General features: G+C 46.1%; 1 protein-coding gene across 1 annotated transcript in view; it reads right to left on the minus strand.

Moving 5' to 3' along the window:
• Nucleotides 1–649: 649 nt before the first annotated feature.
• ABCA5 (ATP binding cassette subfamily A member 5) overlaps nt 650–12,912 on the minus strand; it is a 31,911-nt gene continuing 19,648 nt past the window's right edge. The window contains exons 24-39 of the mRNA XM_027815964.2: nt 12,660–12,830; nt 11,589–11,702; nt 11,201–11,338; nt 10,638–10,712; nt 9,987–10,078; nt 9,333–9,459; nt 9,120–9,237; nt 8,923–9,014; nt 8,609–8,784; nt 8,031–8,106; nt 7,836–7,930; nt 7,327–7,446; nt 6,972–7,121; nt 5,906–5,985; nt 5,562–5,617; nt 650–4,051 (exon numbers count right to left, since the gene is read on the minus strand). Coding sequence (XP_027671765.2) covers nt 3,944–4,051; nt 5,562–5,617; nt 5,906–5,985; nt 6,972–7,121; nt 7,327–7,446; nt 7,836–7,930; nt 8,031–8,106; nt 8,609–8,784; nt 8,923–9,014; nt 9,120–9,237; nt 9,333–9,459; nt 9,987–10,078; nt 10,638–10,712; nt 11,201–11,338; nt 11,589–11,702; nt 12,660–12,830 — 1,788 coding nt within the window. The 3' untranslated portion in view covers nt 650–3,943. The remainder of the gene's footprint in view (nt 4,052–5,561; nt 5,618–5,905; nt 5,986–6,971; nt 7,122–7,326; nt 7,447–7,835; nt 7,931–8,030; nt 8,107–8,608; nt 8,785–8,922; nt 9,015–9,119; nt 9,238–9,332; nt 9,460–9,986; nt 10,079–10,637; nt 10,713–11,200; nt 11,339–11,588; nt 11,703–12,659; nt 12,831–12,912) is intronic.

Consider the following 12,912-nt stretch of genomic DNA (forward strand, 5'->3'; position numbering starts at 1 on the left):
GGGGCACAAACCCCTTCCACTAGGTGCTGAACCGACCCACAGGGCTGCAGGAGGACCCCTCCATCCCAGCAGCGGGTGGTGCCGCAGCTCCCGCGGCAGCCGAGGAGCAGGCAGCGGACCCCATCCTCCATCCCCACAGACCACGGCTCCACATCCCAGCTCCAGCTAAACCAGCGCCAGAGCGAGCACCCATCTGGCCACCCAGCCAGTTCGCCTTGGGCACAGCTCCAGCTAGAAAAATGATTTTTTTTTTTTTTTTTTTTTTTTGCAGTGGGGTTGATATTTTCAAGTGGATGAACGTGATTCATCGCTGCAGATGCACGACGTGGCGTGCCAGCAGTGCGCAGCTGCTGCCGGGTCACTTCTAGCCTGAAGTTGGGCTGAATTAATCCGGCTGCAAAACGTGACACAACCGCGGGCGGTTCTGAATCCCAAGTGTTCCAATACTGCAATTCTCTGAACTCAATTAAAACCACACAATTACTGCAGCCTGACACCCCCAGCCATGCCAAGAGCCGGGGTCCCCCACGCTCTGCCTGAGCCCGCTCTGCTGCAAGCCCCGGTGCTCTCCAGGGAACAGCAAAGGCTTTCGGAAACAATCCCCCTATTTCTAGCACGGCAAAACACATGCAGGATAGCAACACAAGCATTTAACAATCCAATCCATCTTTATTTTGGTAGTACTTTCTGCTGGAAAAGGAAAAACCTCGACTTTACAAATACAGCGAAGTGGTAAAAGAAAGACAGGTGTCGAAAACAAACTGCAAATGATCCCACGTGCCTGACGCCAACGTCAGGAGGAGTGTTACAAACCTATCACCTCTAGACCAAGTAACTTCTGGCTTTGCTAACAGAGTACTGGATGTCGGCTACACAACTCACTATACGGAAATATTTTAAAATAAGGACTTTTCTTGGTAACGTAAACAAAATCAGCCAACATTAAATTCCTCCATAGAAAAATACAACCTTATAACATCACCACAAAGTAAATGCATCTTCCAAGTTTTGGATATACTAGCGACCTCTCACAACCACCCTGCAAGGTAACTAAACCCATTACACCTGGAACAAGTGGCACTCACCCAAGCCCCAGAGGCAGCCTGAATCCAGCCGCCTCGTCTCGGTTTTATCGCCCAGAGCACAAACTGGGGGGTGTGCTGTACGGCTGGGATTTGGCATAGCACTGGTAACAAGGGGACTTAAAATTGGAGGAAAAAACTCCCACCTTTCCAGGGGATTCTCTGGTTTAATTGTGCACATGTTCTTCCTGATTCTGGCAGTTCTGGACATTGTATGATGCCTTGAAAGACTTCTGATACAGTAAACTGATGTTTTGGGGCAGCATCTTATGCCACATCGACACGTGATGTCACCGCGCCAGAGATCCCACCCAAATTAAGCCGAATTCTTTGCCCATGCAGCTGCACAAATACAGTGCCACCATCAACTGAGTCACCCCAGCGTAAGCAAGAACAGTACCAAACTGTGCAAATCTAGCTGCTAGGGGAGGTCTTCCTATGATCCATTTGAAATGTTAGAAAACACGGAATTATTTGAAGTAGGGCAATTTCATCCAGACAGTACAGAACTATTTTACAGACTACTAACTCGAAGTTAAAGAATAAAATTACAAAAAGACATCGGCTAACTGGCCACAACCGTACTTTCGTAAGCTCACGTGGAGAGCGCACTGGACATTGCTGGACAGATGAGCAGATGACACTCGGCTGAAACACCATTTATGATGAGAGATGAAAGTAAAGAATGTGGGCTTTGGGGAAGATGCGCTTAACTTGGATGGACGTACATGGGAAAGTATCGTGAGACAAAATTTGGGGTCCCACCTTTGCTCCAAATAAAGGAAATTGCTCAGAGATACCGGCCAGCAACAGGGATGCAGCTGGGAGCAGTCGGCTGGGGGCTCCCAGGGGCTAAATAAAAGGCTGTATAAACAAAAAGCAGCTGAATCTGGGTTACTTTTCTTTTCTTACAGGGAAGCTCCAGCCCTAGCAAGGTTGCTACTGGAGCTGTTGGTTAGAGGCTGGTGCTTTAATCCTGTTCTTTGCCTCCGTTTTGTTTCCAGCACAGGAGCCCAGGGCACAGCAAGTGCCCCAGCTCAGGGCTCATCAAAAGGGGCAGACCCAGCTCTGTGCTCCCCAGGGGCAAGGACCTTCCCCTGGCGGGGCAAATGGGACAACCAGCTGTTTCTGCAGTTTCTGGGCTCAAATTTTAACAACAAACCAAAATCCGTACGTTTATGTGCAATCTTCGGGTACAAATGAGGAAGCAAAAGTCGTACGTAAAGAGTTCACACCTCCCCACAGCCGAGTGAGAAACGAATGAGAACAGGTTTTGGCTCACCATGGTGATTATCGGACATATTACATACATTATTGCCTGGTAATTACAAACAGTTGGGACACACAGCTCCGCCTTAGCCCATAGGTTTTTTGAGTTTTTGCAAGAAAAGCAAAGGTCTTTTCTAACTTTAATGTGAAGATAGATAATTGGTATGACTTATGAAGCCAATGTTTCAATATAAATGCACCTCTATATTTGTTCACTGCAGAACACAATGAACTGTTAGCAATCTTTAATTTCACCTTATAAAACTAAAAAAAAAGTGATGATAGCTTTGTGTAGAAAAACCAAAAAAAATAATATATTTTCAACATACATCTGTCATATCATAGGATAAAGGATCACCTATTCCACTCTTCTTAGTGCTTCTATGTAAACCAAAGGCACCATTTCTACCGATGAGGTTGTAAATTTGGATCTTTTCCTTTTGGGTTTAACAAAAGTGAATGAAAAATTGCAAAAGCTAACGTTCCTGTGCCGAGCACACTACTGCATTACCTACTGCTATCACAACAAAGACGGATTAGGAAATACTGTTGCATGTGCTTATGAATTCACTGTCAAGAAAAATGAAGACATCTAAAAAGGACTGTCTCGAAAAGCAGCTGGCAAGATACATGTCGTTACACCCAACAGAAGAATTAGACTGTTTTTAATGAAGACAAATACTCACAGCTCTGCAAACCCCGTAGCTACACAGTTATGTCTTTGTACTTTTACCAAGTGGGGGAAAGAAAGCATCCACTTCTGCACACCCCCTTTAACCCTACAGTGCATGCATTACAAACACCAACACCACCCAGAATGGCAGCAGGACTTAGCCACATCTGCCAACCTGCAGTAGAAAGGCATGTTAGTGTCAACAAGGGCCATATTCTATCTGTAAATGAACATTTTCTCATCAGTTGGATACCAAGCTAAGCTCGCAGTGGAATTCAGGACCCTCTCAGCAGTGAATACAATTATTTGGGGTGGGTTTTCCTCTCTTTAAGCAGGTGCATCTTCTAAGCATAAGCAAGGACTGATCAGACAGTGGGGGAGCAGGACCTTGCAGGGGCACGTGCCCGCACAGCACCTTGTGGGGCAGGCAGCAACGCCCAACCAAGGGCACATGGCACGGCACGACCCTGCGAGCCAGCAAGGGGGTCCCGTGGGGCAGGATCCTCCAGTGGCAACTGGTTTTGCTCAAATGCACGATTTCCAGTAAGGACAACCCAACCTCAGGCAGCCCTGACACCCAGGCAGCACAGCCGGGGGACAAAGGCGGATGCTCCCGCACAAGTGACCCACACCAGGAGATGACCGCCAGCCATGGCAATGTCTTCTAGCTCAACTGAAACTGGGAAACCTTGAGGAAAGAAGGGATTTCAGATCAGCCAGAGTAACGGTGGGGATGCTCACTGCTACTGCGGTGTTATTCCTAAGGCCAGGATGGTGGAACCCGCTCAGTGCTTCCAAATTTGATTTTCCTTCTCTATTCCAGCTCCGAAGTTTTCCACACACATGTCCCAGAGTGTGCGCAGAGGATCATTGCTGGCACAAAACACCAGCTGCCAAGCAGATCTGGACCGTAAGGAGCTCAGAAAACAACTCTGTCCTCCTGCGTCCTCTCCCACCACAGCGTGCTGTTCAGGGTGCCAAAGCTGCTGTCCTCCTCCTCCTGCTCCTTTGCCAGCTCCACAAAAACCTGGGACAGACAGAAAAGATCTGAATGCATCATGCTCCTTGTAGGAACTTTTTTCTTGGTCAGAAATTTCTTCTCCCAGATAGCAAGCGACAGGACAAGAAGAAATGGCCTCAAGTTGCACCAAGGGAGGTTTAGATTGGATATTAGGAAATTTTTTTTCAATGCTTCACCACCTGGGCAGTGGAACACCTGCCCAGGGAGGCGGTGGGATCACCATCCCTGGAGGTGTTTAAAAGACACGTAAATGCGGTGCTTGGGGACATGGTTTAGTGATGGGCTTGTTGGACTGGATGATCTTAAAGGTTTTTTTCCAACCTGAAGGATTCTATTCTATGCAACAGAATTTATGCCAAAACCCCCATGGGTATTGCATGTATTGCATTATCTCCGAGTAGGAAGTTCTTAGTATTCTGGGTTTTTTCCTCCTTGCTCCTACCCTCCCACCTCACGTCTTCAAGAGTACAATGAAAAGGAAGTTGGACAGAATCCACACTAAAGGACATTTATCGTCAGCAATAATTAATCCCGAATAAGCAATAATAAACCCTCAGTTTTGCCCTCCTTTCAGAAAACGAACAGCAATGCCCATCTTTTGAATAAATCTGAGCGACATTTCCACGAAAACCACAAGGTTTTTTGCTCCAGTCACTGTTTGAATGAAGAAATTTAAAGTGCTGAAGCTGCTAAATGGCAGAACCATAGCCCTAATCCAAGGCTGGTTTAAAACTTAGGTTAATCAGTGGGAGAATAGAGAAACAATAGATGATCGATCTGTGCTCTCAGAAATGCAGGGGTTTCTAGAAAAAAATCAGTATGTGTGAATAGGAATTGCTTGTTCAAAGACTAAGTGTGCTTGAAGGACTGAGTTAAAGCAGGCAGAAAGGAGATCCTGATCCCAGGAGGAGCTGGGAACTGAGGCAGAGACTGGAACTGAATAGATGAATCAACTGGGACAGAGTCAGGTGATGGATTTGCAAAACTCACAAGACCAAAGGAAACTTCTAAAAACTTCAGATATTGACTAATGAGTTGATCAGTCTATATAAGCTGTGCTGCACCCCTTTGTTCTCTGTCACTCACTGGGGTGGTGGCCCAACTCCAAGTTGTGATTAAAGCAAGCCCAGTGGTACCCACGGCTGTGTAAATTTTTCCTTTAACAGCCACTACAGATGGCATCTTATTTTTAAAGGCAAGAACGGGGATAAAGAGGAGCAGGAGAACTGGCAGTCACAATTCACTTTGGAAAAGGGGACTTAGCTCCCCCAAAACACCCTAACAGGCACCACCACAGCAGCTGCCCGACAGCTGGGGACGGGGGACAAGCTGCCTGCGCAGGGCTCATCGTCCCCTCCATCCATGGTGCCTTGCCCAGCCTGGAATGCACAAGCCCTCTACGGCAGGAGCAAAGTGAACGCAGCCCAGCCACCTGCAAACCCCATCCGATGCCCTGCAACAAATGCCTTCGCCTGGCGGGGTTTGCTACCATCAAATATAATTTGCTGTAACGTACCTGTTCCAACGTTGCCTGAGAAAAGCTGTACTCCTCGATATTAAAGGCGTGCTTTACTGTTGAAAGAATGACGACAGAGCATATTTAGTATATTTATACATATAATATAGACTATATTTAGGGATACTGAACGATCGGACACAACTAGATTTAAAGAATTTTAAGCCAGTAAAAGTTCTCACTCTTGATTTCACAAGAAACAGAGTTGGGGAGAGCAATAATAATAGAAAAAAAAAAAAAAGTACTTTGGAACAGAAATGCAGAAATGCCACCGCATGGCAAATGTGTCATTTATGGGAGACAAAATGATTTCTGTACGTGATGTGCGGCAGGTTCTTAATTACCTTCTTCCAGCTTGGAAAAAGAATGTGAAAGCGACTGTACATCTTCTTTGGGAATTTTATACGCCAAAATAGAAGCAAAACTGGAACAAAGAAACAAAGCAAACTTAGCTTCAGGTAAAATGAACCAAAACAAAAATATTAATATCCAAGCAAATGGATTTAAGCTCATTTTCTGACAGTTACTCCAGGCATTTTGACTAGTCATCATTACACAAGACAACAGGAACGCTGCAGCGCCAGCAGCCCAGCTGGTTTATAACCTGTCTCAGGGATCCAGGTCCAGGTGCATCAGCTGAGGTCTCCCTGAGACTGCTCCATGATTTATATGCTCTTCAGCTAAGATTCAACCATTTATATTCTGCTTATAAACTCATGAAAGAAAAAAATCGCTGCCCAGGATTCTCAAGGTTATGAGGTTTTGCTTTTCAGATGAACTCGGACAGAGGTCCCAGGATCTCCTGGGGCTTTGCATCATGCAGCGGTTCCTGTAACCCAGATTCCAGAACAGGGAGCTGCTCTACCCCTCCCCACCTGCTTCCGAAAAACGAACGCTCCTCCACATCTCCCACATCTGTGGGATGTTCCTTATACAATGCCCGCAGTGCCCTGTTTGGAGAGCCTCATCAGCGCCCACCAAGCCAGACCCTCTAGTTCACACGGCAGAAATCCAAGGCTGTTCGGGGAAAACCAAGCAACCCACTCTCAGACTTTAAGGTATCCCCAGAAAACATTCAATTATTTCCTGGTAAAGGCCAGTGACTCAGACTTTACCCGTTTCCCGGGGGCCCCAACTGAAGAGGAAGCTGTCAAGGAACAGCTATGCAGAAATCCAGTTTTGCTTCCTCCGTGCCGAACATCTGCAGGCAGGGCTCGCAGCCCCAGCCCCAGCAGCTTTTGCCAGCCTGCAAAACCCTTCCTCTTTTTCTTTTTTTTTTCTTGAAGCTACATGTAAATACTTTTTGTAAATTTTAGTATCATAGTATGCCCTACTCTGTGCCAAGGAGCTGCTGAAAAATGAGGGGCTTGTATTAATATTAATATTTTCCACGTATTTGTGAAACTTCACCTTTCCTGACGATTTGCATTTGGGAAGATGTGCGAAATCTGGCTCTGCAGGTACTCCACCTGCTGTACATCTGCTGTTTCTTTTAATTTCATTTCCAGGAAGTATCCTCTTCCAAACTTACTCTTCAAGTGCTGGACAGTACCTATGCACCTACCCATTGCAGAGAGAAAACAAGAGCTGAACACGTTATATCACGCGCAGGGAGTGCTCCGACTTCTTAGAGACCCTTTTTGCAGTTTAATTTTGCTCCAAATTTAAGGTGCAAAAAAAATTGTCTATGTGTATTTTCAAAGAAATATATTTTAGTCTATCCTCCCTGCCACAACACCTGCCCATGAGGAGTGCTCGGTGGTACCTGAGCTGCCCGGACACCAGGATGGCCACACGGTCACAGACAGCATCTGCCTCTTCCATGTAGTGAGTGGTCAGGATAGCTGCTCTCTCCTTGTTTTTAAATGCTGCTCGAATTGCCCGCCTACAAAACATAACCAAAAAAATCCCGGAATAAAACAATCGGCACCTAACGGTACATCCTGGGTTAGTAGGAAGAGAGGACTGTGATGCTCAGACGCAAACCCTTTATTTTATGGGCCAATACTACTCCCACAGCAACAATCAACACCTAACTTTTTCACAAAAATGACTCAAATCTATATTTTTCATGTAATTTTAAAGATTTCTTTTGACTTTCAAGCTTTTGATCTCCAAGCTGTTCTGGGAGAGGACACAGACGAAGCGCACCTGGCAGCAGGGTGAGGTTTATTCCCTGCCTATGGCTCTCCCTAGTGTTAACAGGGATAACGCACACATGAAACTGGGCAAATTCCCAAAAGGAAACGAGCCCGTGGCGCCGGTGGCACTCACCACATGTGCTGCTTGGCTTTTGGATCCATCCCGGTTGACGGTTCATCCAAGAGCGTGACCCGCGGGTTGCCCAGCATACTCAGGGCAAAGCAGAGCTGGGAGGAAGGCAAAGGGAAAGGGTAAGGGACACCAGCGCTGCTGGGGACAGCCAGCACGGGGACAGCCAGCATGGCAGCTCGAAAAGCTCCCCCGTACCTTGCGTTTCAGCCCCACGCCCAGCTTCTTCGTTGTCTTCTGCAGGTGGTCTTTTAAATCCAGGGCATTGGTGATGCTGCGGAAGAGGAAGGACCACATGTGAACAGCTGGGAGGGCGATGGTTTGGCTTGCCCCTCATCATGCCGTACGCAAACAGTCTCATTTGAAGAGCTCAGTTACAAATATTTGTATATGAATTATATACAACCCCAAAAGCAGAGCAATAAGCAGAATCTGAGCTGGGTGCTTCCCTACCAAACCACCTGCCCCTTGTCCCAGAGCAGCCGGTGGTGACAACCCAGAAACAGCTCCAAGTCCTGGACTCCCCGTCCCTGCAGCCTCGTTAGCACTTCATAACTTAAAAAATAAAATAAAACCCCCACAAATGCCAGCTGCATTTTGTGTGGCTGAATCTGTATCTTCTAACCTACAAATTCACACGTGCTGAGTTTGCTGAAAAGACGCAATCAAACTTAAATGAGAAGAAGATTGCACTAGGAGAAGTGGAAAAAAGCCCCAACAAACCCACTAAGAAAAACACAGCTAAACCTTAAACGTTTCTATAATAAACTACTTACCGTTTTATGACTTCCTTAACATCAGACTGACTCATTCCTTTGATAGCTCCATAAATTTCAAAGTGTTCCTGCAGTGTAATATCTGGCCAAAGCGGGTTTGTTTGAGGACAGTACCCCACAAATTTCACTGAGTCATCTTCGCTGTTCAGCCCAAAAGAATCACCTCCCATCAGAACCTGCGAGGAAAATATGGTAAGCTTTAGAATTGTTTTTGTAAAGCTTTAGCAAGAAACACTTGGGAACACTTGCAATAATAATGATAAAAATTTAAATAATAGATTTGTTTTCTATTTAGCTTGTAGCACGTAACGTACTTGCCCACTGGTTGGCTCAATCTCTCCAACGAGCATATTAATTAACGTGCTTTTGCCAGCTCCGTTGGGTCCTAACAAACCCAGTATTTCTCCTAAAGAAAGGACGACACAAAACACGGCTCATGAGGTCAGATAAACAGACCCAAGAGTTGCTTTTGTAAATAAAACAGCCCAACAGCAAGTAATTGAACTCCAACCCTTTTTCACGCAGAGAGAAACATGTTTCGTTGCCACTTTCTTTATTTTTCTCCCCAGAAGAAATTCCTTTCTTTCATCAAACTCTTTGTGCAAGCTGCTGACCAGGATCGCTGGCATCTAGTAGGGAAGAGAGAAGCGGCTGCAGATCCCAGTGGCTCTGGGAGCCCTTCACACCTGGGGTCCGGGGAGTGCCCGGGGGCGCACAGCGTTACCTCCTCGCTTTTGGGATTGCTCAGTATCTCTTGGACTCGCAGCCTCTCCGCCTTCACGTCTCCATCTTCGTTCTTGTCATGCGGGACATCCGGGAACTTCCAGGTTTTGGCTTTTGTAGAACATTTTCTAAGGGGGAAGAAAACAACGTGATGCCTCTGCTCGGCATTCAGCTGAGATTCGCTCACCGCTTCGATGCAGAAACCATTTGCGCCTGCTGAATCCTGGAGTAACATGTTTCTGCGGCATGTCGGAGAAGCCCCAAAGGAGCAGAAAGAGCTGCCAGTGACAGCAACTATGTCACCTTCCCACTGAGCTCTCTGCCGGGGCACAGCATCCCCAGCCATGCAATGGGAAAGGAAGCTCCCCTATTTTTATATAGGGGATGATCTTACCAAAGTCACAATTTTACACCGTTATAACTTAAAAGGAAGTGCAAAACCTGTTTCTGCACGTCAGTGACTGAATTTTAGAAAACTGAACTCAGGAGAACAAATTCTTTAGCAACTTGGGATGGGATGTAACTAAAGGTGTTTTATTTTCTGCAGTATCCCCAAAGCTGTAGGCTGCATACTCCAGTTTCATCATCAGCGTCACTTCGAAAAACAGCTTCTTTGGACTATTACTTTTTAGAAGTCTATTCAACAGAGACACACCTGAAAAACGGATCCTCTCTAACTGTCCTCCCTCCATTCTTCAGCTCAAAACATCGCAGCAGCAAGAGCCACACAACACACTGCAAATAGGGCTAAAACAGACAAATACAGTTCTGGTTACTTGGAGCGCTGCCAGCCCCTCCAAGGCTGCTGATCCTATAGGTGACCCTGCAGGTGATCCCACCAGTCTGATGAGTGACAAGAAGCTCCAGCTCCTCACCACCACAGAAGTGCTGATGTATCCGCAAAGATGAAATATATAATTCGCTGCTGCTCAGTGGGTTGACACTGAGGATGCACAACCGGAGTCTGCTTTAATTTAATGATAATTATTTGGGTGTTTTGGAAGGAGAAGGGACTGTCCCCTGCTCTGGAGCTCTTGCTCCATCAGCACTGACTCCCATAATAATCGGAATTTAACATTAGCATCGTTAATAAGACCATTGAAGCAGCAGATGTCGAGCTGGCAGGCACAGCAGCTCTACTGAGACTGTTCGTGCTGCAACAGGCTGCAAAAGCTGCAGGCTCCAGCGATGCTCAGCATTACATCCAATCTTTATTAATAAAGATGCCTGAACAGAAGGGGCCTCCCAGCAGGAATCAGCAGTTCTCTACAGCAAATACGGCAGATAATCAAATAACCGTGCTTACAGCTACAACTGCTACCAGGAGCCGGTCCCAGGGGTCGTAGTATCCTCCGTTCTTTTCCTTGCCTTTCCACGAGACCTGACAACGCAGAAACCCCACGTTCAGGTACCCCAGCACCCACCGGAGAGCGCGTATTCTGCACCGTGCTTCCACCTCGGATCGGTCAGGTAAGTTATGTCGCTCCAGCGCTTTGAGAGGGTCTGCAGAGACCCTGCCTGTGCAAGTCTGACACCAGGAAAACTCCACTGAAGTCCCGGGGGCTGCTCCCGGTTTAACGCCACCAACTCCCAACTCGCCCATCACTGGGGCGGCTCAGCCCACAGGCTGAGACATGTATGGTTTTCCTTTAGGTATTTAATGGAAGACTTGCTTCTTTCCTTATTTTAACTGCAACACTTTGCTTACAGGAAAAAGGTGACTTGTCACCAGCAGTTGCTATTTTTCACGTGTTAAACGGCTATGGATGGTGTTACACCACCAGGCACCGAAGCACTGCCCCGCTATCATTAACACTCGATCCCAACCACCTACAAGTGTTCTGGAGAGGATGTCCTGTGTCCCCTTACCTTTATAAAAGAAATCAGACAGCCAATAAGGGGATAAATAGGAATGAAGATGGAGAAGACGTAATGCAGGATGGTGGTTACCAGGTAAAAGTCCAGAAAAAAGGCCACTTCAGTGACAACTGTACAGAGCAAGGCCGTCTGTACAAAAGAAAAGGGAAAAAAAAGTCCATTTTCATGCAGTTCAGACTCTCTAAGCATAAGTTATCTAATTTGAGGCACATTTTTTAAAAGCTTTTATCACGTAGGATATGGCAGTAATACAGAGATGATGGTAAACGTTTCAAATTTCTCGTGCATTAAGGACACGCAGTTAAATAAAAATAACCGAGAAGCCTGTTGTGGATAACCAGCCTCCCTAGCTAACCAACATCAAGATAAAATGACTCACCACTGAAAATATAAATGACCAAAATTCTTTCGTATTCTGGACTTTTTTAAATGTGAAGGAGACAACGTAAGTGAAGAGCACGACTGACGGGACATAACCGATCAGGCAAAAAATCTGCGGAGATAGGAAAGGTTTCTCAGGAAATGTACAGCAAGAACCCAGGGGTGAATTTTTTGCGTAAGTATCAACTGGAAATACTTCAGGTGCGCTACGTAACTCTGCATTCATTTTTGTAACTTAATTTGATGTTTTGCCACCTTGGTATATACAGCATATACTATTAAAGACACAAATAAAAGAGTATGTGGATAGGAAGGAACGTCTCCTAGCTTCCTTTAAACCATTTCCCCCCTTTTTTTAAAAAAAAACACCACAGGCTCCCATAAATGTCGACCTGAAGATTTTGGCAGATACTAGAAATTCCCCTTTCAGCCTCAGCATTTTCACAGAAACTAAAATAAAAGTAGATGCACTGGCAGAAAACTAGCCCTGCAGCACGACGGTCACATCCCAAACCCGATTAACTCCGAGCTTCTGGGAAAGCAGCTAGGAAAATATGATTCCTCTCAATTACAGCCAATATCTCGGGGAAGCCCGCTCTGAATATAAAAGACATGAAGACTTGCAGTGTCTTTGATTTAATCACATGCTGCAATTCATTGTGGAGCCGGCCTGTGCTCAAAGTCACTGTACCCTTGTCGTTAGCAGCACGCTGATACAAAAGGAGCAAATATCAATCGGCAGTGAAGAGCACAAAGCAGGCTGAGCGAGCAGGGCAAAAAAGGATGGAGCATTTCCTCGGAAGATCCTGCTATTTTTAAGCTCCATTTTATTCCAGTTCTGAACGAAACTCCAAAATTTGCATATATTTTTCCCCATGAAAACTCGTACTATTTTGCCTTTGGTGCAGCCTGACTAGTGCCTCTGCACCAGCAGCCTCAATTAGGCACTTTCCACGTATATTGGCTGGAAAAAATCTGCTGAACCATCTAAGGAAAATAAAACACTTGTAGAAAACAACCTAACCATGCTCTCACATCCCCCCGGTGCTCCTGGCCTCACCACACTCACCACAGCGAGGAACTTGCCCACGTAAAAATAAACGCCGTAATGAAAGGCGAAGAGGCTGCCGATCATCAGGACGAGGATGGAGAAAAACAGCGGGAGGTCGACAACGGCTTGGCCAGTCCAGTAAGCGGAGGGATAAAGCCCCGCTATCTTCAGCTGCGTGTACGCTTTGATCTGCAGCAGGAAAAGAAAATGCAATGTTAATAAAAGATTTATTAAAATTAATACTGTGTTAATCTGCCTCGGTGTGCAAGCA

This window comes from Falco cherrug, chromosome 1 (genome assembly GCF_023634085.1).
Source record: "Falco cherrug isolate bFalChe1 chromosome 1, bFalChe1.pri, whole genome shotgun sequence".
NCBI lineage: Eukaryota > Metazoa > Chordata > Aves > Falconiformes > Falconidae > Falco > Falco cherrug.